The 23,838-nt window shown below is 43.6% G+C and overlaps 1 protein-coding gene and 1 long non-coding RNA gene across 6 annotated transcripts in view; one reads left to right on the forward strand and one right to left on the reverse strand.

Annotated features, from left to right (window-relative positions):
- LOC135324134 (uncharacterized bromodomain-containing protein 10-like) overlaps positions 1 to 14,308 on the reverse strand; it is a 68,928-nt gene extending 54,620 nt beyond the window's left edge. For 2 of the 5 annotated variants that reach the window (XM_064499708.1, XM_064499705.1), the window contains exons 1-3: positions 13,958 to 14,308; positions 12,701 to 13,436; positions 325 to 525 (exon numbers count right to left, since the gene is read on the reverse strand). In XM_064499708.1, coding sequence (XP_064355778.1) covers positions 325 to 525; positions 12,701 to 13,269 — 770 coding nt within the window. In that variant the 5' untranslated portion in view covers positions 13,270 to 13,436; positions 13,958 to 14,308. Of the gene's footprint in view, positions 1 to 324; positions 526 to 12,700; positions 13,859 to 13,957 lie in introns of those variants that run through there. The other 3 variants (XM_064499709.1, XM_064499710.1, XM_064499706.1) reach the window with 2 other exon arrangements.
- On the forward strand, positions 14,277 to 23,838 carry LOC135324135 (uncharacterized). The gene is made up of 2 exons (XR_010385482.1): positions 14,277 to 14,319; positions 21,603 to 23,838. It is a non-coding gene; the product is annotated as an uncharacterized LOC135324135 (long non-coding RNA).

A 23,838-nucleotide genomic window follows, 5' to 3' on the forward strand; every position in this document is an offset into this window, starting at 1 on the left:
ACTGGAGATAATAAGAAACTTTTTCCCCCATGAGGTCAGTCAAGCAATAGAGCAGGTTGCCCAGAGAGGTTGTACAGTCTCCATCCTTGGAGGTTTTCAAGACCAGAGTGGATAAAGCCCTGAGTAACCTGGTCTGACCTCATAGCTGACCCTGCTTTGAGCAGGAGGTTGGACTAGAGACCTCCTGAGGTCTCTTCCAACCTGAATGATTCTGTAATAACTTTTAGTCTCCTAAAAAGTGCTTTATCTAAACAGGAAGACAATATTATTAAAAATAAATAAATAAATTCCTCCCTTCTTCCCCCCCCCAGTTTTTCCTATTACCTCTTTTCCTCCTTTGCTCTCAGCTGTTCTTCTTGTCTCAGAACCTGGACCATTATGGACTCAAAGACACCTGCTGTTAAGCCTACTAAAGCGCGAGGTGCGGAGCGACGTCTTGTTGAAGTGCATGCTGCTCCCTTCTCATCTTCCAGCCCATAGCACCCTCTTGATGTTACAGCTATTGTTGTTTTTGCTCTCAAATGCCTAGAAGGAAAAAGCAAGTCAAGTCACAAGTTTTCCTGACCAGCAGCAGTTTGACACCTGCACTTCCAAACATAGAACAATCACATTAACAATAATTGTTTGGGGTTTTTTCTCCCTGAGCAGAAGTGTCATCATAAGAATTGCCAAGTTTCCCATCTCTAAAATATAGAAACCCTTAAAAAAGTTTAAATAGAAGCTATCAACTGACAATTAAAGACATGAACTATTAAAAAGTGTTGAATATTTACCTCAAAAAAAACCCAAATATTATTTGGAGACTAAATTAGAAAAACCTATCTGTTAACATTTGGAGAGAAAATCATTTTCACCAGACCTGAGATAAGAAACTACCATTTTTGGAAGTGCTGCACAAAAATACTGTAAGAATTAAAAACAATCAAACAAACCAACATCAAATCCAAGACACACAGCATGACTGAAAACTGCCTGAACAGAGTTTAGGGGGCAGGGAATGACACTGGGGACTGACTGACTTTTGAAGTTTCACCTGACTACCACATTTAGAATTATTCCAGCACACTTAATATAAGAAGAGTGACCCTCTATCACACTACCTCTGGAACAACCCCCCCCCCCCCCAAAAGCCACCCCCCACCAAAACCCAACCCACTCCCCCTCCATATAAAGGGGGGAGGGGGGAGATCCCCAAAAGCTCTATTTTCCAGAGCCAAACAACATGAACCAGATTCTTCAGGAGAATATAACAGCTAGAAAGGGTCCACAGTGAACAGTCCTCCCAGCATAGGGTTTAGATGAGTGTATGCACTTCCTGCCCCATCCCCAAAAGCCATAAGATCACACATACAAACACCTTCTCCCTCCTTGAAAGGTTTACATCATGGCACTACAAACGGTTCTCCTGGCACAACTGACAGGGCAGAGAATTGCGGTGTGACAAAAAACAATGAATGGCAAGTGACTGGAACTTAATTAATCTTTGCCACTGAATAAAACACTTCACATACCCATATCTCAAAGTCTTATTATACACACTAGCATATTATATATATTCCATATATAAATTCTATAAACCTGAAATACTTTCTTCGTTACCATACATCACAGGCAAAACAGTCTTGAGTCAAGGAAATTTAATCGAGTTAGTTTATTGCCAATCAACACAAACCTCTGATCATGGATACGGGTATTGAGAAAAAGAAGGACACAAGCAATTAGACAGTTACATAAACACCTATCCTCCTCCCTTCCCAGTCTCAACTTTCTGCATTCCACCATAAGTTATACTCAGTCCATCAAAATTCCTCTGGCAAGGTGACAGGCAGCACAGGAGGTTTAGGTGGCATGCATAATAGTTTCTTTCTGCTGCCCTGTTCCTTAGCATACCTGCTCCAGTGCGAGTCACCCATGGGTCACAGTCCCTTCAGGGATGTGTATATATCCCCTTTTGGCACAGGGTACCCTCCCCCAAGAGTATCTCCAGTCCCATGTGGCTCCTGGTTTCTTCAATAAGTTTGAGCAGGGGCACCATGCACTTTGATTGGATAAAGTTTTGGCACACGATGGTGAAGTTTTGGCGCACAGTGTTTTTTTCCTCACTGTTGTTTACATTGAAAGCAGTTCCGGCCAGCTCTGAAACCAACTGGCACATTACAGTTCACAACCTCCTCCCACACAGGTCACCATTGCAGCTCCCTGCTACTTACAGCCTATAACTTATGCCCATTAAACCATCTTCCCACAATGTCAACTGAAAGTATCCTATTGACTTAGCTAATCTTTAAATATGGAGTCCAAATACAAAGTTAGCTAGTCTTCAAATACAAAATTAAGGTACACAGCTTTTTCATCATGTATATACAGAAGTGTGTTTAAAACAAAAAACAAAGAAAAAACCACACACACACATGTGAAGGATGTCTGAATTATACTCTGCAATGATACCCTAGAATTAATTTGGGATCATTTTGTGATGTTTGCAGCATTTCATTTGAATAGCTATGTACTTAGTTAAGCCCAGATGTTCCTTTGATCAAAACATTTTTCCCCCACACACAAAAGGCCTGATCAGCCTCCATCTGCAAAGCCACCACTTCTGTTGCCCTTAATCCAGACACAAAGGAAAGTATGAAGTACCACCTCCACAGAAATACTATTGTTGCATATAAAGGGACACAAAGATTTCACTGGACAAATAAGACCATCTGTGGTAGCCTGTGCAAATGAGGTCAACTAGGTACCACATTCCTCCATCACAAACTAGAACTACTAAAAAGTGCAGCAGTTACATTACTGCCCAGGACTTTATCACAAGTTCTTACTGCTCCAGCTCCAAGAGTCAAAAGATTAGAGGATGGCATCTTCAATCTGAAAACATAGCAAGTATCTAAGTAGTTCTGATGGAACACATGAAAATATGACACCCAAAGAATAAACACCAGAAGACATATAAAACCTCTTCTAATTAACAATTGTTAAGCAATCTAAGCAATTGAAGTACCCTCTTCCCCCAATTCCCACCCTTTGCCTTCTGTTAGATCTAATGATTGCAAGGCAAGTTCGATCAATAAGCTGATGTCACAGAAAAAAAGAACACCCACTAAGTAGTAACTGACACAGTATTTCCCTTGGATCAGAATAATGTGAAACTGCAGTCTTAATGCTTTAGGTCTCTGCTAAGGATGTAAAGAGAGTTTCCCATATAATACAGGAACCCTTCCTTCCATTTGCTTGAGGAATATTTCCCATATTTCCCAAATCAGTGTGTGTGTTTGGGGGGGGGGGGGGGGGAGGCACAGGGCACACAAAGGGACATCACCTATTTCAAGGGAATTTTTCTTCTAAACATTTTAAAATTTGGTATGTCACTTTCACAGAAAAAAAAAAAGACCAAGTTCAGTAACATAGGAAAGAAATTTCCTCTCTTACAGACTATATCATCATAGAATCCCCAGGTTTATCTATTAAACTGGAATCTTTGTACAAAATTGTTGTATGGGGAACAAGCATTATCCATTATTTCATACTATAAGCAACTGAAAACAGAATCCTATAATGCTGCAAAACTATCTTTTTTAGCTAAAGTTGTTCAGGCCTGGTTTCTGCCTCAGGCTGAAAATTCATCTTTTTTATGTGAAAGTTTCAGCTATTTCACAGTTCACAGAGAACATATCATTTAGAGAAAGAGAATTAGTAAACTTAAAACCTAGTGTTCTCATGTTTTCAGGCTGATATTTGAAATGAGACAGCTATAGCTCTTCTTTCAGGGATATACCTTTCACCCCTTCCTCTGGGGAGAAAAGAAAAAAAATCCATTAAAATTTGTCCATTTTATGAGATTTTACAAAAAGAAGTTGCCTTCTCTCAGACTTCAGAAATGTTGGTTGTTGAAATTCTGAAGTATTTCAAGCCCCCATAACTCTAGGTACATGCACCAGCATCAGAAAGAAAAAGTAAGTACACAGAATACAGAAGCTCTGAAGATAAGTTGGGTCAGGCAGGAAAGGAAACTTTTGTCTTCAGGACTCCTGATTCATATTTTCATATTTTGAAGAAGCTAGATAGTAGATAATTAAGCAGAAAAAAAGAGAAAGGACATAATTAAGAAAGATGAATTACCCCTCAAACAACTGCAGTCTCTTCCTCTCTCCACGTGAATTCTTCTGTGACTCTTGGCAGGTTACTTCAATCAGACTGTTCATAAGCATTTAATTGCAAGCGCCTTATTTTCTGAAGGACTAAAAGGAAGAGCCCAGTATTTGATTTACAGAAGTGCTTGGCACTTCATTTGTTTTACCACATTTCTCCCCATTAATACAGTGGATACTTGGCAGCATGATTAGCACTCAGAAGCCCACCCCAACATCCAGACATTTCCATAAAACACTACCATCTATCCTACAATCATCCAAAAATGTGTCCTACTGGCATTGTATAACTATTCAGGTTACAAATTGTTTTTGCTTTTGTACAAAAATAAGTTTCAAATTTCCAAGAATTACAGAAGACTCCCAACTCCCTTAATCTACATATTGATTTGGGAAACATTCCCCAGTTCATTCCAACAAACAGCCCAACTTGTTAAGCGTTCTGCTATCATTTGACCTTTCCAGGCTGCCCCACATTAACACTGGTGAATTTCCCACAGTTCAATCAATCCCTGAACTAGCACAGGGAAAGAAAACAGAAATAAAACAAAAAAAATCTTACTGTTGATAAAATGTTTAACTTGGTGTTAGGGAAAGTGCGGGAGAATGTTGAGGAGATAGGCGATGGAAGCTAGCCAGACTGTTCCGTGGGAAAAGGAGCATCAACAGGGCATGTTGACCCATAGTCACGTGGTTGAGCCTGTGCCAGGGTGGCGCTGCAGCTGGGCTTTGAATTGAGAATAACAATGAGCTCAACATGCCTACTGCGCATGTGTATAGTACATAAAAACTTCATCTAGTGTCCCCCCTCGGTGTTCCTCACCCTGGACCGACGCTCAGCGGTGCCAGGGATCCCCCGCTCCAGTATTGCCTCCATTGGGAAAACGCCGGGGAACCCCCGTTCAGACGCAGAGGTAATAAATGCTCCATATCAACCATCGTATGCCTTGCGTTTGTGTATCCGTCCCTGCTGGGAGTCCAGGCCGTGCCCCCGCCTCACCCTTACACTTGGCGTAGTCGGCAGGATACACAAACCACAGTGCTGTGGCCGAGGAGAGCGAAGGGGGAAGGCGAGAGTCAAGAAGGGACTGCTCGCCTGCAGCTGCCAGGATGGCCCCAGACTGAGCCATGGGGGCCGGCAGCTGCATTGCTTGCCACGCTGGCAGTCCCCGAGGACTGGCCAGAGTTGGCACAGGGGGAAAGTGTTACCCCAAAGGTGGTTGAATCCACTTTACAGGTTATGCCCTTCCACGGCGCTTCGGGAGCAGCTCGGAAGCTGGCCGGACGATTAGGGTGGGCACTGTTGACAGGCATTCAAGCCTTAGATAACGAGGTACTGTCTTTGCAGCAAGTAGTAGAGGAACTGGAGAAGGAGACTGGAGATTTCCATGATGCGAGGGCAGTAGCACAGGAGTTGATTATGACCCAAGCTGAAAAGAGTCAAGAATTAACCCATAGGGTAGAGCAATTAGCTTTGCAGATGGCTAATAAGCGCCATGGGCATTATGGGAAGGTGCCTGCTACTGTTTCTCAGGTGCGGGCGATTATAACTTGACCCTCCTGGGACCCAGAGGAGTGGGATGACAATATTTGGAGTACTTCCTCTGACTCGGAGGTTGAATTTGCCTTAGAAGGAGAACTGACTACTCCCCAGGTCTGACCTCTTGTGCAATTGAAGGGGGGAGAGACAAACAGATTGGGATACTGTAGAGCAGTCAAGGATTTATATGCCAAAAGAGTTGCATGAGTTTTTAACTACTTTCCAGCAGCAGCCCAGGGAGTCTTTGTTAGCCTGGTTAGTGAGAGCATGGGATGCAGGTGCTGGATCGCTTACTCTCTTAAGAGAGGAGCTGAATTTAATGAGCCCCTTATCAACTGATGCCCAACTACAGTATTATCTTACCCAATTAACTTCTGCATGGGATGGGGCAGGAAATGCTATTGTAGCTCCAACATTATATCAATGGTTGTGTGCCGCTGTGGTAGGGGCTTACCCGTCCACAGGTGAGTTAGCTGCTACAGTGGGGGCTTTGGTAAACAATATAAGGGATTTGGCACTTGTTGGTGAACCAGATACTAAGCAAGTAAGAGCAGTTTGGAATTCCAAGGTGAGAAGATTGGCAGGGACTACTAAATTGAGTGGAAAGCTAACAAGGTGACAGATGTGGACTGATTTGCTGCAGGCAGGGGTATTACATGATGAGATAAATGGTCTTTCTACTGCTGACTTATTTAACCTGTGGCAGCAGTTACCTGCTAATCAGCAATATCAGACACAGCCTACTGCTGCAGCCACAGTGTGGAAATTGCCAGCCAAAAGACAATGAGGGGGAGGCGGGTCCCCTGCAATACAAGCATCTGTTGTGGCTTGGCATCCAGGGGACTGATGCCCTTATGTACCCCTGAGAATTCGCTGGTGCTCTGGAGGAGAAATTGCTGTGCTTGCTTTAGTAGATACTGGGGCAGAAGTTACCGTACTACATAGTGCGGTAGCTCTGGGGAAGGCCACTATTCATATATGTGGGTTGGAAGGACCAGCCACCCCAGCAGTATAGGCTGTAGTTACATTAACAATTGGAGGAAAGGAAAAAAAAAAAAAACCACAAATGGTTTTATTAGCACCAATTCATGAGTACCTCTTGGGGATCGATGTGTTACTGGGCAGAGATACTGAGACCCTACAGAAGTGGGGGTGGGCTGTAAACCTTGAGAAGGTACATGGGCCAGACATCAGTGTGCAATTCTTAGGGATAGTCTGGAGGCGGCAGATGAAAGCTATCCCTGAGAAAGTGCGCAGTACTATTCAACCATACCCTGTTGCCACTGCTGTAAAACAACTACAAGCTTTTGGGGGCCTTTTGGGGTTCTGGCAGACCTTTATACCCCACTTAGCATATTTAACACAGCTACTACAGTGTTTGATCAAAAAAAAGGGTAGCCAGTGGCAATGGACTAAAGAGCAGCAGCAAGCCTTTGACCTGTGCAAGGAGGCGGTGGTCCAACGTTCCAAGCTATTCACTCCATACGAGGGACAACCTTTCGACCTGGAGGTAACAGTTATGGGGGATACGATGTCTTGGGGGCTGTGGCAGCAATGTGCCCACGCAAGGTGGGAACCTATAGGTTTCTGGTCCTGTTCCCTGCAAGGGGCCACAGCAAATTATACACCTCTGGAGAAACAGCTTTTGGCTGTGGTGTGGGCTTTGCAGGATACTGAATGAGTTTCAGGACGTGACCCGGTGACTGTACACACACCCCTTCCCATTCAGGCATGGATGACAGATGATACAGTCAGGGCCAAGGTGGGGGTGGCCCAAGCTGCAACTCAGTGGAAATGGAAACACCATCTACAAGCCCGGTTTAAGGGGGGAGAAAGAATATGAGTACCCCGCATGCAACCTTGTTAGGGGAAGTACCTTTTGAGCAAATGCCTCCATTGTCTGAGCCAGAGGGGCTGCTCCCCCCCCCCCCCCGCCTTTGCTCCCCCAATAGAGCCATTGCCTGTCCAAGAGGCCCCTCCTTTTGGGAGGTTATCTCCTGAGCAAGTACAAGCCAAACCAACCCTAGCAATCCCTGCTCGGATATCTGTAATGGAAGGGGGGGGGGGGGGGGGGACTGCGCACGCCGCATACTCGCCTCTGGGCAGGTAGCATTCTATCCATCTGAGCAACTTATGATTGCTGAACGAAGAATTATAAGCTTACACTTAAGACTGGACTGCCCTTCACAGTGTGTATGGCTGTTTACACCTTTGATACCTGTTAAAATATCCCCACTCTTATTGACCTCTTCTCAAGATTGATCTTTCCAGGTATCCACATCCATGCCAGTGAATGTCTCACAGGGAGCACCAATACTGCGAGGAATTCTGACCCACAGTGCCGGAGTGCCTCAAGTTCAGCAAACACCCTCAGTGCACTCTTTAGCCAGCGTGTGGATACTGATTCCTCAAAAGAAAAAACAGCCTGGCACTGTTTTAGCAGATGGTCCAGGAGCCACTGCTCTAGTCCTTCCTGATGGCGATACCATGCCTTTCTATCTTCCCATCAACAGGTTATCACGCCGGCATCTCTAAGTTGCTGTTGGAATGTTGCCCCTTGCTGACCACAACAGATGCCATTGATCTACAACACCATCCAGCTTCCCATGTAAATACATGGATTTGGCTCGCACCAAGATCAGCTAACCTCTCTGCTTTCTGTATTGCAGGAGGACGATCAGTGGATGATGTCTTAACTACATGTTACATAGGTGTACCAGCTCCACTCGAGGTATTGCAGAGTTATACTTAAAAATATATATATTTTATATAATATATATATATATATATATATATATATTACTGTTACTCCCATGAATTTCTATGATTTGGGTATTGTTTCCCAAAAGCTGACACCTTGGGCTTACTCTTCATATAGCTAACATATCTAAAGCAGATACTTGCTTTCGCTTTGTAAATGCTGCCTCTGTTCTGCAGAATGTAACCCATATGCAGTTCATTTGTAATGACACTATGGATATTACCTATGCATCTGCTCACCTTATCCTACCATTAGGATGGTTCCTTCTGTGTGGCACTACAGCATATATATATGTGCCGGCCAATGCCACAGGTAGCCCATGCACTGTAGGTCATGTTACTTTAAGCATCCCTCCCTTTATGACGGAGTGGCAAAGGACCCTGCGGCATATCCTAAGATGCCACTTGTAACTGCCATATAAGTTTATTTTCTCATGTAGAAGCTCTAGGCCTATTGTTGAGCCTAGCTGGGATCCCGGGGGTGGTGGCACATAACTGTAAACAGTTAGAGCATGTTCCCTGTGCTTTGGCTCAAAGCTTAAACTGGACATCTAGAGCCATTGCCTCTTCAAATAGGGAGTTGGGAGCAGTGCAGCAAGGAACACTGCAAAACCATCTAGGGATCGACTGCCTCCTACTGCGAGATAACCACAGACATCATGACTTCGCCAGGATGTGCTGTTTCAACATCACTGATGAATTGGCATCTATTGAAAATGATATCAGCCACCCACAAGACGTTATCCAACATATTCTGCAGAACCACAGAGATGCCTGGCTGGCTAATTGGTTTGGCTCCCTAATGGGATGGCTGGGCCACCCCATACAAGGAGAACTCGTGTTTATCTTTTGCTTTGTGTTATGTTATGTTTTGATGGCATTACTTTGTAAACTCCCTTGCCCTCATACCCCATGCCCTTCTGAAGACTGGGACGGCCTGTAACTAGCTTTCCATCGCAGGGGTGGAGGGTTAGGGAAAGTGCGGAAGAATGTCAAGGAGATAGAGGATGGAAGCTAGCCAGACCGTCCCGTGGGAAAAGGAGCATCAACACAGCATGCTGACCCATAGTCACGTGGTTGAGCCTGTGCCAGGGTGGCGCTGCACCTGGGCTTTGAATCGAGAATAACAATGAGCTCAACATGCCTACTGTGCATGTGTATAGTACATAAAAACTTCATCTAGTGCCCCCCCACCCCAGGGTTCCTCACCCTGGACCAATGCTCAGCAGTGCCAGGGATCTCCCGCTCCATTATTGCCTCCATTGGGAAAACGCCGGGGAACCCCCGTTCAGATGCAGAGGTAATAAATGCTCCATATCGACCATCGTATGCCTTGTGTTTGTGTATCCGTCCCTGCTGGGAGTCCAGGCAGTGCCCCTGCCTCACCCTTACACTTGGCATGGTAAGCAGCAAGTCGCCAGCCTCTATATCTCTGAGAGCTCTGAAATCCCAGCCCCTCCCAAACCATCACTGGGTAGTCACAAAGCTTAGAAGCAGTGCTCTGTCAAAGAGTTGATTCAGGAAGCACTCCACATAAGTAGCTACTCAGATCATCCTCCTGCTTCTCCATTAGTTGCACTACCTCTGCATCGAAGGCAAACCACACTGCCCAGCTTCTCCACAATTCTAATACATATGCACAGTCTTTTACAATGAATTATTGCTCAATTGTTCTCCATGCCACTTAACAGCAGTTGAAAGAAAATGCTTGACAGATACAAAGAGAAGAAACAAAGGTTTCTGAATCTCACTTGCAATCTCAGAACTCCTTCAGTTTCTAATAGATATCTCAATGCACAAGGAGGGAGGAAAGAATAAAGAAATCGCAAAACAGAACTAAACAGAACACTTCACTGTACAATATCTACCTAGAATACCAAACTTATTCCAACAAGCTTATTCCAACACATACCAAGCATTATGTAAACAGTTTACAACACTAATTGCTACAACAAAGAGGTAAATATACTTCAGTGTAGTTAAGCTGCTGCAGTCACAGCAAATTAAGTAGTTTGATGCAAAACTTTATATAGACGTAAGCATTTAAGCAAGATATAGCAGAACATGCAAAGTCAAAGCATATTAGTCCTTGCATAGACAATCATTCAGAGTTTATGCTGTAGTAATTGTCTTCCAAGAATGACACTAACTGAAAAGGAACACATGCAATTTACAGTAGATGACAGAAGAACTTGAAGCAAAACCTCCAAGTTGTTATGTACAACTGAACCCTTAATCCCTTCAAACAGCATTGCTGCAAGTTTTTTTTTTTTTTTTTAAATGGAGTAAGGTACCCACCACATAATGCAGGTGGAACAAGAAATTATTGAAATAACTAGCATCCTGTAAATGGATACTTCAATCACTTTGAAATAGTTTCCATAAATTGACAGATACAGCGTCTGCCCTTGAGATGCCTAGTCTATGGCAAGAATTGAAGAATCCAGGATTCATAATAAAAGCTTCTAGATAAACCAGAAAACAGCCCTTCTTAAAAAGGGTCTCTCTCCATGCGCTACCCTAAATTAAATGGATTCTTATCTCAAATAATCAATTAGATGTTTCTTTACCATCACTTTATCATAAAATGGCTGAATGTTGATGGCCATCAACTATCAGGTGGTCACAGGTAACATTGATATTACTACAAATAACTACAGTTACTTTTAACCATAGTAGGGGCAACTACCTATCTAGAAAATGGGGGGGGGGGGGGGAATACTTTATGAATAACTCATTTGTCATCATGTCAGTATAAAGTAATTGTGGAGGTATAACTCGCAGGAGTGGACAGAACCCTCCTTCCTGATGCAGATCACATCAAGGTTGAAGAGTCCAAACTTGTAGATAGGGTGAAAGTAACACCATTTAAGAGACTGTAGGGATGCCTAAGTATACTATCACCAGGGAAAAGGCTTTAGCCTCCATCTCTTGCTACCCCACCACAGCTCCAAAACTAGTCATGTTTCTCTGTGCTACAACAGATAAGATGAGGGTTAACAAGAGCTTCCTTCCCTTCTAAATCCATGCCTGACTTGAGTCAAATCTAATTTGGCTAGCTATTTATGTCAGCAATTACTCCTTTAAGTCAGTAGCATCCAATCTTTAAGCAAATTTCACTTGAGAACACTGGCAATGTTCATGCCCCATTGAGTTCAGCTCTTTCCCCTCTACCCCAAACCTGCTGCTATGCAAAAAATGGTTCCAAAGGTGTAGTGTTGATGCATCAAACCAGAATAGATCTACCACAGCTTATTCAACTGAGTTCTGCACCACACTCCTTAAGCATTCCCACCAAACGAGCATGGTACATCTCACCAGCAGGCAGCACTGCTCTGTGTCACTAACAAGTTTGAGATCAGTGGATGGAGATACATATTAAAAAAAAAAAATTAACCTTCCCTCTCCCCCTCCCCCTATACAACTTTCAGCTTTGACAGAAAAGATAACAAGCTCCTTCCACAGAAGGCTGGTAGACCTTTCATGGTAAGAAGCATCCATGGTTTTTTTGGGATACAAAGTCAAACATATCACACTTTTTTGATAAGAAAACTCATGCTTGAGTTGTGACTCAAGTTGGACCTTCTACATTATATCTAGAAGTTTTCTGTTCTCCAGTTGTCTTGGCCAAAGAAGAAATTACTGCCAGAGACTTATATTTACCCATATCATAGTTTCCATTCTGCCTTTTAATATTACGATGAGCATGGGCCAAGGGCCATCTTCCCTTGGTATAACATCATCAAGTACTATGTTGACATCTAATAGCGTCAAAGAAAACAGTTCGGGCTCCATATTTCATTTAACTTACAGATAAGATGGATATCACTGTAACAATACTGTACAAGTCATATGGTATTATTTACTTTTAACAGACAGGGCTGTCAATTTAAAAGAGACAATCTATAGAAGTTGGGCAGATTTACTGGCTTCCACCAACATAAAACAAGGGAAACAGTTAAATTCAGCATTATATCCAAACAAGTGCTCCTATAAGTCATGAGAGGCTTCTTTCAGAAGTAAAAATTTCTAGCCAGGAACTGCTGAGCCTCATTTTGCATTTTGGTATTGAGTATTCAGGTCCAGCATCTCCAAAACTATTTCAATTAAAAATGAGACATTGAATGGTTCTCAGTGGAGCAAGTCCTCAAACCATACAACACTGCCACAAAGAAATACACCCTCCTACTTGGTTTTCCATAAATGGCACCTGCCTGAGCCTCTGAACACAATCCTTCGCTGCACCTACCGGGACAACAGCGCCAGCTTCTGTTCCAGCATCATCTCCAGCTTCTGGGCCTGTTTGGAGAGCCAGTGATCCACACCATGAAGCCGGTAACACATCTCCAGCATCAGTCGAAAGTCAGCCACAAAATCTGTTATCCCCGTGTACTGCCCACTGGAAAATTTCTCTTCCATCTTCAGCAGCCACATTCCAGCTGATGACTGCTGAAAGGAGCAATTGCTGTTATAAACTGACTGGGATACAGTTCCTCCTTCATCTCTGATAGATGCCTGATCCGTGAGTGGCTTCAGAAAAGGTGCTGTCAGCGGCCGGTGCTTCTCCAGGAGAAACTCACATAGGATGCGGTACCCCTGCTGCAGCTCTGGACTTAGATTCTGCTCCCAGGGACAGCTGCTGTTCTTGTCTCCTGCATCATCATCCTGCTGCTGATCCTCCTCCCTCTCTGGAGGGCTACTAGATAGGGCTAGATCTTCTAAAACCTCTCCAGCTGGAACAAAGAGCGACGGCTGCTCCGCAGCCCCCACAGGCTGTGCCAGGTCCATTTCTCTCACCCCACGTACACATGCACACATACTGTATCACTCCTGAAGGGGGCACTCAGCCCGGGAATTAAGCTCTTCAGCATTAGCTAGAGACCTCTGTAATCCCCCTCCCACCGAGCCAGGGAACCGAGATCGAGTTCACCTACGTATACAGGTCAGTCTCTCAGCACGCTCCCTCCGACGTCCTCACCCCTGCCCTAAGGCGGAAAAAGGAACGTCAGCTTCCTCTGGAACAACAGGAGAGCAGGCACCCCTGGCTACTGAGTGACCCGTCCCTCCACAGCGCTAATGCCACTTCCTCACCAAGGTCTCTCCCGGTCCTAGTCAGCCATCTAAGATGGGCTCGTCTGAACCTGCATACAGCTCTGCTTACACACTTCCTCCCACTAGCACTAAGAAAGCAAACTACTGCTGACACTACACCTACTCCGGAAGTAACTCCCTACCCATTGTCCTCAGATACCGCCCTTTTCACGGGGCATTCAAACGTCGTCATTCCCCACCCCTTTCTCAAAACGGGGGCGAAGAAAGCACCGGCTGGTGCTCAATCCAGCTCGTGATCAGCTCCTCTGGCTATCACGTCAGCTGCTTCCTGTCCTCCAGAAACTGCCCCCCCCCCCCCCCCCGCATGCATCCATCCATCCATCATTCCTTCCCCATAACGCGGCCGCTACCATTACTGATCCCTCACCCCGCAGGATCCTCCTCCATCACCCACCTCGGGACTGGCAGCTCCCGAGAAAAAGATGAGTCAGACTGCAGGGCCTGAGTACGCAGCGGCAGCAACAACAGAAACAACAGCAGGCACCGCCTTCTCGCTCGCAGCCCCTAGCTGGCCTCTATCTATGCTCCGGACACTTTCCCTCTTCGTCTCAGCAGGATGGAGCCAGATCTCCTGCTGCAGGATATGGCTGTTACCGAAGCTAACAACACCGTCAGTTAATAGCGTAGCAAGGACAGGTTAGTAGAAGAAAGCAGCGGCTTGACCCTCTGAGCAGCCTAGAAAAGGAGCAAGAGAAAGAAACAAGTTCCCTCACCTAGTACGCACGCGCCCGAGTAGCGACTACAGCCGCTGAAGCGGTAAGCTGATTGTTTTAGAAGCCAGCTGAGTTGGCATCATCAGAAAGCGACTCACTAGGAAAAGGTGTGAGAGAGTTGAGACGCTTTGCATCTCCTCCTAGTATGCACTAGGTACGCCCATTAAGGGGGGGGGGGGGGGGGGGAAGAGTGTGGAACTTTGGCGTCAGGCTCAGGGACCTGAGAGTAGAATTGCTTGCAGGTGTGCAGTTTTCAGATGTGTTAACCCCCTGTATATACTAGTGTGAAGATCGTGTTACAAGCCTAGTGAAGCCATACAACTGTAAGCATGGATGAACATCATTTCATCCTTCAAAAATTTTTAACTGCAGAGTGCATGCTAGTTTGTACTGAATTGAAATCCATGCTAGACACAATTGCCAATGTGTCATCTGCAAATATACACCAAATTTATAAATGTGTCTTTGCTCTTCTATTATAGACTTCCTTTAAAGACATGTTTATGATATTTTACTAAATATTAGAGGTCTTTGTCCAACTGGTTTTGCAGTTACAGTGACCAAGTTTGTAAAAACTCCTAGTTCTCATAAGTGTTGAAGTATTTCTCTTTGAACTGTTACTGCTTTTTTTTTTTCTTTTTAATGAGTCAGCTGAGGATTAATTACAGCCAGAGAGGCTGTAAAATGTTCTGTTTCTAACAAATAGAGTGTACTAAAATCTCAACTGAATCTCTTGTGCATTAGAGCCAGCAAATAAAAGAAGGGACTAACCCTTTCTTGTCAAGATTGTGCAGCACAGAGAATTTTGAACTAAAAGAGATGTTTTAAATTTTGGAATTAAATTTTTGGAATTAGATTTTTGTAGCTATGTTTATGCTATTATGTTAGCTGGGGCTCAAATTCACATTCAGGTCCAAGCTCCTTAGCTATCCAGTTGGCTTACCTGACAGAGAGGCTCACACCTTCAGGAGGCTCACTTCAGTTTAAGGTTCACTAATACAAGAACCAAGAATACACAATCGTCCTAGGGGTATCCTTGCAGGCTTTTCAGCTTTGCTCTCACACCCCCTCATGCCCCACTTCCCCCTACAAAAAACGGTAGTAATGTACAGAGGAAGATTACCTGGGCTCCAGAGGAGACCACAGTGTTATTAAACATCTAGAAGAAATTTGTCAGTGTGTGCAATTTTGGAGTTAATCCCCTCCAATATATGCAATTATGTGCAGAACTTAAGGTGCCTTATTAATGTAGAAGCAACCGACACGAGGACAAAATGAAAAAGTTAGGAACATCTACTCTGAGGCCAAGTATCTGAGCAACCCTCTAAACCTTCAGGGTGTACTTGCCCTTTCTACAAGGTCAAAGATCACTCAGGAGTTCTTGTTGTTTGTGATACCATCCTTGTAGGAATGATCTGACTTTGTGATGTGAAAAACTGTATGGCTGTTACAAGACAACCCTGAGAAGCTCAGAAAGAATGTTTGAAGTAGGTAGATTTGGATAACTTCTATCTTAGATAGAATTTGCTTAGCATGAGTAGCCGCACACTTGCTTAGCATAAGTAGCTGAATTTGCTGAAGCCTTAGGCCACACTCCTAGTTCGTTAAGAAAAGGCCTCAGAGCTGGTGCAGGCTGGAAAGATAAGGGAGTTACAAGCAGTCTGCATTCCTGTGCCCCACTCTCCGAAAGGGAGGATGCCAAGGCTGAGAAATAAGGCCTGTTTGGGCACCAGGACCTTGGGAAGTAAAAAGCTTCCTCTCACTGTTAAAACAGTGATGATTAAGGGGTCTGGATTATGTCTTCTTCCTCAGGGCCTTGGAAGATAACACCTACTGACCCAGCTGGGGCAGTGTTAATTAATTGATCAGGACCTTGAGAAGCAGGGGTGGGACCCAGGGAAATGTGAAGAAATCATTAACCAATCAGTGTAAAAGAGGAAGGAAGTCACAAATATGGCAATAAGAGGAAGGAAGTCACAAATATGGCAAATTTGAGTGTATAAATGCTACCTGAAAAGTTGGGGGGGGGGGGGGGAAAGGGTGTGCTTGATTTGTGGGAGACCACCGAGCACCTAGGCTTGTGCAACTCTGAAATAAATAAATAAATGTCTCTCCTGAAAGAGTGTGTAATTATTGGCTCATTGCACACCGGGCAACGAATCCGCTTTTCGGACAACAGTTTTCTGGCGACCCAGGTGGGACCCTCGCTGTAAAGCCTTGCCCGGATCGTCTTGCCAGTTCCGGCGGGGAGACACTGCTCATCGGACTCCAGCGCGCACCGACCGTTTTGTTCGGGGACTCCGTGAGCACCCTCCCTGGTCGGAACAGGTAAGCGACTCAAAGGTGCAACGCAGTAATTATTAAGAGACATTGCATAAAGGGTATGATACAAGGGTAGTTGGTTGTGGTAACCAAAGGAAAGCTTTGTACATGTTTGGACAGTGACGACTGGAGTGTACGAAAGCGTAATTGGTAAGAACGTTCTTTTAAGGGTGGTAATATGGGAACAGGACAATCTGTGGGGGTATCCTCCTGTTCTCCTTTAGGATGCATCCTGAAACATTGGAGTAAGTTTGGTGGGAATCCTTTAACAAGGAGAAAATTAAAGGAATACTGTACTCAGTGGTGGCCAATGTATAAACTGGAGGATGAGGAAAAACGGCCAGAAATGGGAACACTAAACTATAATACAATCTTGCAACTTATGTTGTTTTGCAGAAGACAGAACAAATGGGATGAGGTCCCATATGTAGATTTGTTCTTCTCTCTGAGAAATGATCATGAAACTAGAAAAAAATGTAAGCTGTTGATCTCTGACTCAAATGTGTTAATGATGATGGGAAACAAAGAGAAAATGCCTCGGTGTTGCTCTGCTTGTAGCATTGGGAAAAGATGTTTAAAAGTGGGTGATGAGGAAGAGGATGTACAATTATTGGTCTCTCCGGAAAGAGATCAAGATAGTGTTAATAGCAGAAATGAGGGAAGTGAGGTATGTAGCCCGATTGCAGGCAGAACTCGGGCTACTCGGGCTCAACAAAATCCCGTGATTCAGGCCCCGCTGCGTCAAGCAGTCGGACCAGACGGGATGCCTGTGTATGTGAAGGTCCCTTTTTCAACTACAGATTTAATGAATTGGAAGGAGTCTGCCGGGTCGTACCGAGAAAATCCAGAAAAGATGCATCAATCCTTTAAAATGATAATTGAAAATCATAATCCAGATTGGCAGGATTTACAGGTGCTTTTAAATACTTTGCTTGCACCTGAGGAGAAAAGAATGGTATTAGACAAAGCTCAAGAGGAGAATGAAAGACAAAATGCCAGAGACGGACCAGACCGTTTTATGCCGACCCGGGAACCGGGTTGGGATCAAAACACAGGGGCAGGCAGGTTAATGACTAAACAGTACCAACAGTTAATACTATATGGGGTAAAGCATGGAGTGCCTAGGCCCAAAAATATTGCAAAACTATATCAAGTCGCACAGGGTAAGAATGAGGATCCCTCGGCATTTTACGAGCGGTTATGTGAAACTGCCCGAAAATGGACAGACTTGGATCCCGAGGACGAAGCAAATAAAATGACTTTTACTACATTATTTGTAGGACAATCAGCACCAGATATAAGGAGAAAGCTTCAGAAAGTAGATGGTATGTCAGGGATGTCGATATCGCAATTAATAGAAATTGCATATAAGGTGTACAATAACAGGGAAGAAGTGGAGAGAAAGGAAAAACAAAAGGAGAAACTGAAAGATAAGAGGCAAAATGCTGCAATCTTGGCAGCTGCATTTGCCCAAGCACAAACTCCCTCTCAGGGAAGGAGTTTTCCGAAAGGACAAGGACGTGGAAGAGGGTATAGAGTAAGAGGGAATTTGGGAGATAGAATTCTGCTAAGGAGAGATCAGTGTGCAATTTGCAGGGGGAAGGGGCACTGGAAAAATGAGCGCCCGAAGAGACAAACAGATCATTGGAAACCTCAGTCTGCATCTGTTCCAGAGGCAGATTTGCTCATGATTGGTACAGAGGATTCAGACTGACAGGGACCGGGGGGTTGAGGAATTGGATTCCCCAGCCGAACCCCTGGTTTCAGTAAAGCTGGGGAACGAAACAGTTAAATTTTTAGTAGACACTGGAGCAGCATACTCAGTACTAAATAGCTGTAAGGGACCAATGGGTAAATTCTCTATGCCAGTAATTGGGGCCACGGGAAAGCGAGAGGTCAAACCTTTCTGTCAACCAATTAAATGTGAAATAGGAAATAAGGTGTTAACACATGAATTCTTATACATGCCAGAATGCCCATTACCCCTAATGGGGAGGGATTTACTGAATAAACTGGGGGCACAGATAACCTTTGAAAGAAACAAAGTTAAGGTGCACATTCCACAAAGTAACGCCTGGAAGGCACAAGCATATATGTTGCAGAAAGCACTGGATTCCGAACAGGTGGAGGATGGACCAAGCGAAATTCCCTCTGAAGTAATGGACGCAGTAATCCCTTTTGTGTGGGCAACGGAGAAACCTGGAAGAGCCAGATGTGCAGAACCGGTAAAGGTGGAATTAAAACAAGGAGCTAAACCGGTAAGGCGAAAACAGTATCCCATGAAGTTAGAGGCCCGTGTTGGACTGGAGCCTATGATTAATAATTTCTTAAAGTATGGAGTGTTGCGAGAATGTCAATCCGAGTACAATACTCCAATCCTGCCTGTAAAAAAACCACATTCACAAGAATATCGTCTAGTACAGGATTTGCGAGCTATTAACCAGATAGTGACTGATGTGCACCCGGTGGTACCCAATCCATACACTTTGTTAACGACGATAAATGATTCCAATGTCTATTTTACAGTATTGGACTTAAAAGATGCTTTCTTCTGTATCCCTTTGGAGGAACAAAGTCAGCAATTATTCGCCTTTGAGTGGGAAAGTCCTACAACGAAACGCAAAATGCAGTTGTGCTGGACAGTACTCCCTCAAGGATTCAAGAACAGCCCTACAATTTTTGGTAATGTACTTGCAAAAGAATTAGAATTATGGCAAGGTAAGAAAGAGACCACTACCTTATTACAGTATGTGGACGATATCTTACTGGGGGCAGACACTATTGAAGAATGTAGAGAAACAACCATCAGTTTATTAAATTTTTTGGGAACAGCGGGATACAGGGTATCTCGGAAAAAAGTACAGATCATGAAGGAAAGCGTAATCTATCTAGGATTTGAAATATCCCAGGGGGAGAGAAAATTAGGAATCGAAAGAAAAGAAGCGATTTGTCAGATCGCCCCCCCAAAATCAAAAAGAGAACTCAGGGGATTTTTAGGAATGGCTGGGTGGTGTCGCCTGTGGATACCTAATTTTGGATTAATGGCAAAACCTTTATATGAAGCTGTTAAGGGGCCGGGAGACTTGCTGGAGTGGACTCCAGAGTGCCGAAAAGGATTTGATGAAATCAAGATTGCTCTCATGAGTGCCCCTGCATTAGGACTTCCGAACCTAACAAAGCCATTTGAGCTTTATGTACATGAGAGAGGGCACCAGGCTTTGGGAGTGCTTGTACAGACTTTAGGAAATTGGAAAAGACCTGTGGCTTATTTTTCAAGACAGCTGGATAAAGTGAGTGCAGGGTGGCCAGGATGCCTCAGAGCAGTTGCAGCTGCTGTGCTGTTAATACAAGAGGCACGAAAATTGACATTGGGACAAAAAGTGACTGTTTATGTGCCACATGCTGTTGCAGCAGTTTTAGAACAAAAAGGGCATCACTGGTTATCCCCGAGTAGGATGGTGCAGTACCAGGCAGTGATACTTGAGCAAGAAGATGTAACCATGAAGGTGTCTAATACCCTTAATCCGGCATCTCTATTACCACTTCATGAAGGGGGAGGTTGGCTCATGACTGTCTGCAAACTATTGAGCGAGTATATTCCAGCCGTCCAGATTTGAGAGATATTCCGTTGCAGAATCCAGACTGGGAATTATTTACCGATGGGAGCAGTTTTATAGTAAAGGGAGAAAGAAGGGCTGGATACGCTGTTGTCACTTTGGAAGGAGAAATCGAAGCAAGATCGCTACCAGCAAATACATCTGCCCAGAAAGCAGAACTGATTGCTTTAACCCAGGCTCTGGAATTATCAGAGGGAAAACGGACTAATGTGTTTACAGATTCAAAATACGCCTTTGGGGTTATACATGCCCATGGCGCAATTTGGAAAGAAAGAGGATTGCTATCTTCTCAAGGGAATCCTATAAAATACAGTAAGGAGATTATGGGACTACTCAAAGCAGTTAATAAACCCAAAGAAAGAGCAGTAATGCATTGCAAAGCACACCAGTCCGGACAGACTGACATAGTTAAAGGGAACAAAAGGGCCGATGAGGCTGCAAAAAGGGCAGCATTATCCGTGTCGGTGGCAGCGTTAGTTCCAGAGAGAATGTTAAAAATGGAAATTCCAGTATACACTGAAAAAGAAAATAAATTAGCAGAAATACTGAAATGCATAAAAACTCCCGAAGGATGGTGGGTGACATCTACTGGACAATGTGTGGTAACTTTGCCGATAATGAAGAAGCTGATGAAGCAAATACATGATAGCAACCACATGGGAGCCGAGTCACTGGTTGAAACAGTTAAAAGATTTGCTGTGGGAGTCAGTATGCTAATAATTGCAAAAGGTATTACACAAAAATGTGAAATCTGTCTTAGAAATAATCCCAAGATTCAGAAGAAGCCCCCCCCAGGGGAAGTAAAAAGGGGCTTCATGCCCGGGGATTACTGGCAAATTGATTTTTCTGAATTACCAAAATGTAATGGATATAAATATTTGTTGGTAATTGTTGACACCTTTTCAGGATGGCCTGAAGCTTTCCCGTGTCATACCAATAAAGCCAGGGAGGTAGTAAAAATGTTATTAAAAGAAATTATACCAAGATTTGGGGTACCAGAAGGGTTTTCTTCAGATAGAGGACCTCATTTTATAGCAGAAATAGTACAGCAAATCTCAAAAATACTACAAATTAAATGGGACTTACATACCCCCTGGAGGCCACAATCCAGTGGAAAAGTGGAAAGAATGAATCAAACAATTAAGAGACAGGTAGGAAAATTGTGTCAGGAGACTCAGATGAAATGGACTGATGTTTTACCTCTGGCATTATTAAGAATCAGAATAACCCCAAGGGTTAGGGAGAAAGTTAGTCCATTTGAGACTCTGTATGGTAAACCTTACACTGTAAATTTAACTGGAAATGAAGTTCAAATGCACATTAAGGGCGATCAAATTTTAAGTGATTATCTCTTGTCTATGGCAAAGGTTCTTACTTCTCTCCGTAGGTACATCCAGTTAAGATCTCCTGTACTTTTTAGATTCACCTGTACATTCATTCCAGCCGGGAGATCAAGTGTATCTTCGGACCTGGAAGGACGAGCCATTGGTAGAAAAGTGGAGGGGACCGTATCTTGTACTGCTAACAACAAATACTGCTGTGAAACTGCAGGGAATTGATTCCTGGATCCACTACACCCGAGTGAAAGCAGTACCTCGAGAGACGTGGAAAGCTGAACAAGTTCAACCTCTAAAGTTAAAAATATATAAAGATATATGAGTTGTATTGGAAGCGAATCGGTTTTAAATTTAGATTGTATTCAGGAAAGAATTGCTTTAATCTGTTTGTTAGGAATAGGGTTAATATTGTTGTTATGGTATCTATGGTATCTGTGTAAAAATGATGTTCTCCCAAATAACCAGGGGAGAAATGTGGTGGTTAGTTTTTCTAAGTTACCTGAGCCAAACAATTAAAGGGAATCAGGAAGGATTTTGGAGCCATAATCTCCATTTGGAAGTAATTACGAAATCTATGAAGATAATTAACCAGAAGGATTGCTGGGTGTGTACCCACTTCCCTGAACATTCCAACAAGGGCTTCCCCCTAATTGGAGTGCCTCTTAATTTTTCCTTTATGGAATTTATGAAACAGATAAGAAATGATAGTGATCAAACGAAATATAATGAAACAACCGAACAGGAATGGGAAGTCCAGAGTGTGACAGGAGATTATTCAACCGATCAACTGTACTGGAGCCATTAAGGTGGGAGGTTATAAAAATTGCTCTCATATACCTGAAATAGGTTATAAGTGGCCAAGTAAGGAACTAAATGGGTGGCGTGTTCCCAAAGGTAGTGGATGGTATTGGTTGTGTGGGAACAAGGCACGAAAAGTGCTACCTCCTAATTGGTCAGGGACGTGTACTTTAGGGGCAATAATCCCTAATGTTACTATAAGAAAAGAATTGAGTAATAAATATCAAAAATCCTGGCTAAGAACATTCATGAGGAGACAAAAGAGGGTCAATAATCCTTTAATAGATCGACCTACTAGGTTTCAGTCATTCGTAAGGTGGCTGTTTCCACAATTGGGAGTGAGTGAACTTGAAAAAGCAATAGTAAATATTTCAGCAGTTATTGAAAAAAATAGGGAATAAAACCTCTGATGCCATTGCAGCTTTACAAGAGGAGGTTTCAGAAATTGCTAAAATAAGTACCCAAAACAGGATGGCTCTAGATATGTTATTGGCATCTCAGGGAGGAGTATGTACAGTAATAAACACTAGTTGCTGTGTATATGTGGATCAAAGCAGGAGAATTTCTACCGATCTAAATGAAATCTGGAAGCAGACTGAAATCTTACATGGGGTTCAGAAAGATGATACTTCTTTCGGATTTGAAGAAACATGGAAATGGTTGACTTCCTGGTTCCCTGATGTGAGCTCATGGGTTAAAAAATGTTTAACAATTCTAGGATTGGTGCTAGTAGTTTTTGTATGCGTTTATGTAGTGATTCAATGTATTTCTAAGTGTTATATGAAACTAATATGGGAAAGATTTTAAGAGAGTGAGACTAATATGAAAATGATCATATAAGTCTCAAAGGGGGGAATTGTTACAAGACAACCCTGAGAAGCTCAGAAAGAATGTTTGAAGTAGGTAGATTTGGATAACTTCTATCTTAGATAGAATTTGCTTAGCATGAGTAGCCGCACACTTGCTTAGCATAAGTAGCTGAATTTGCTGAAGCCTTAGGCCACACTCCCAGTTCGTTAAGAAAAGGCCTCAGGGCTGGTGCAGGCTGGAAAGATAAGGGAGTTACAAGCAGTCTGCATTCCTGTGCCCCACTCTCCAGAAGGGAGGATGCCAAGGCTGAGAAATAAGGCCTGTTTGGGCGCCAGGACCTTGGGAAGCAAAAAGCTTCCTCTCACTGTTAAAACAGTGATGATTAAGGGGTCTGGATTATGTCTTCTTCCTCAGGGCCTTGGAAGATAACACCTACTGACCCAGCTGGGGCAGTGTTAATTAATTGACCAGGACCTTGAGAAGCAGGGGTGGGACCCAGGGAAATGTGAAGAAATCATTAACCAATCAGTGTGAAAGAGGAAGGAAGTCACAAATATGGCAAATTTGATTGTATAAATGCTACCTGAAAAGTTGGGGGGTGTGTGCTCGATTTGTGGGAGACCACTGAGCACTCAGGCTTGTGCAACTCTGAAATAAATAAATAAATGTCTCTCCTGA

This window comes from Dromaius novaehollandiae, chromosome W (assembly GCF_036370855.1).
Source record: "Dromaius novaehollandiae isolate bDroNov1 chromosome W, bDroNov1.hap1, whole genome shotgun sequence".
NCBI classification, from domain to species: domain Eukaryota; kingdom Metazoa; phylum Chordata; class Aves; order Casuariiformes; family Dromaiidae; genus Dromaius; species Dromaius novaehollandiae.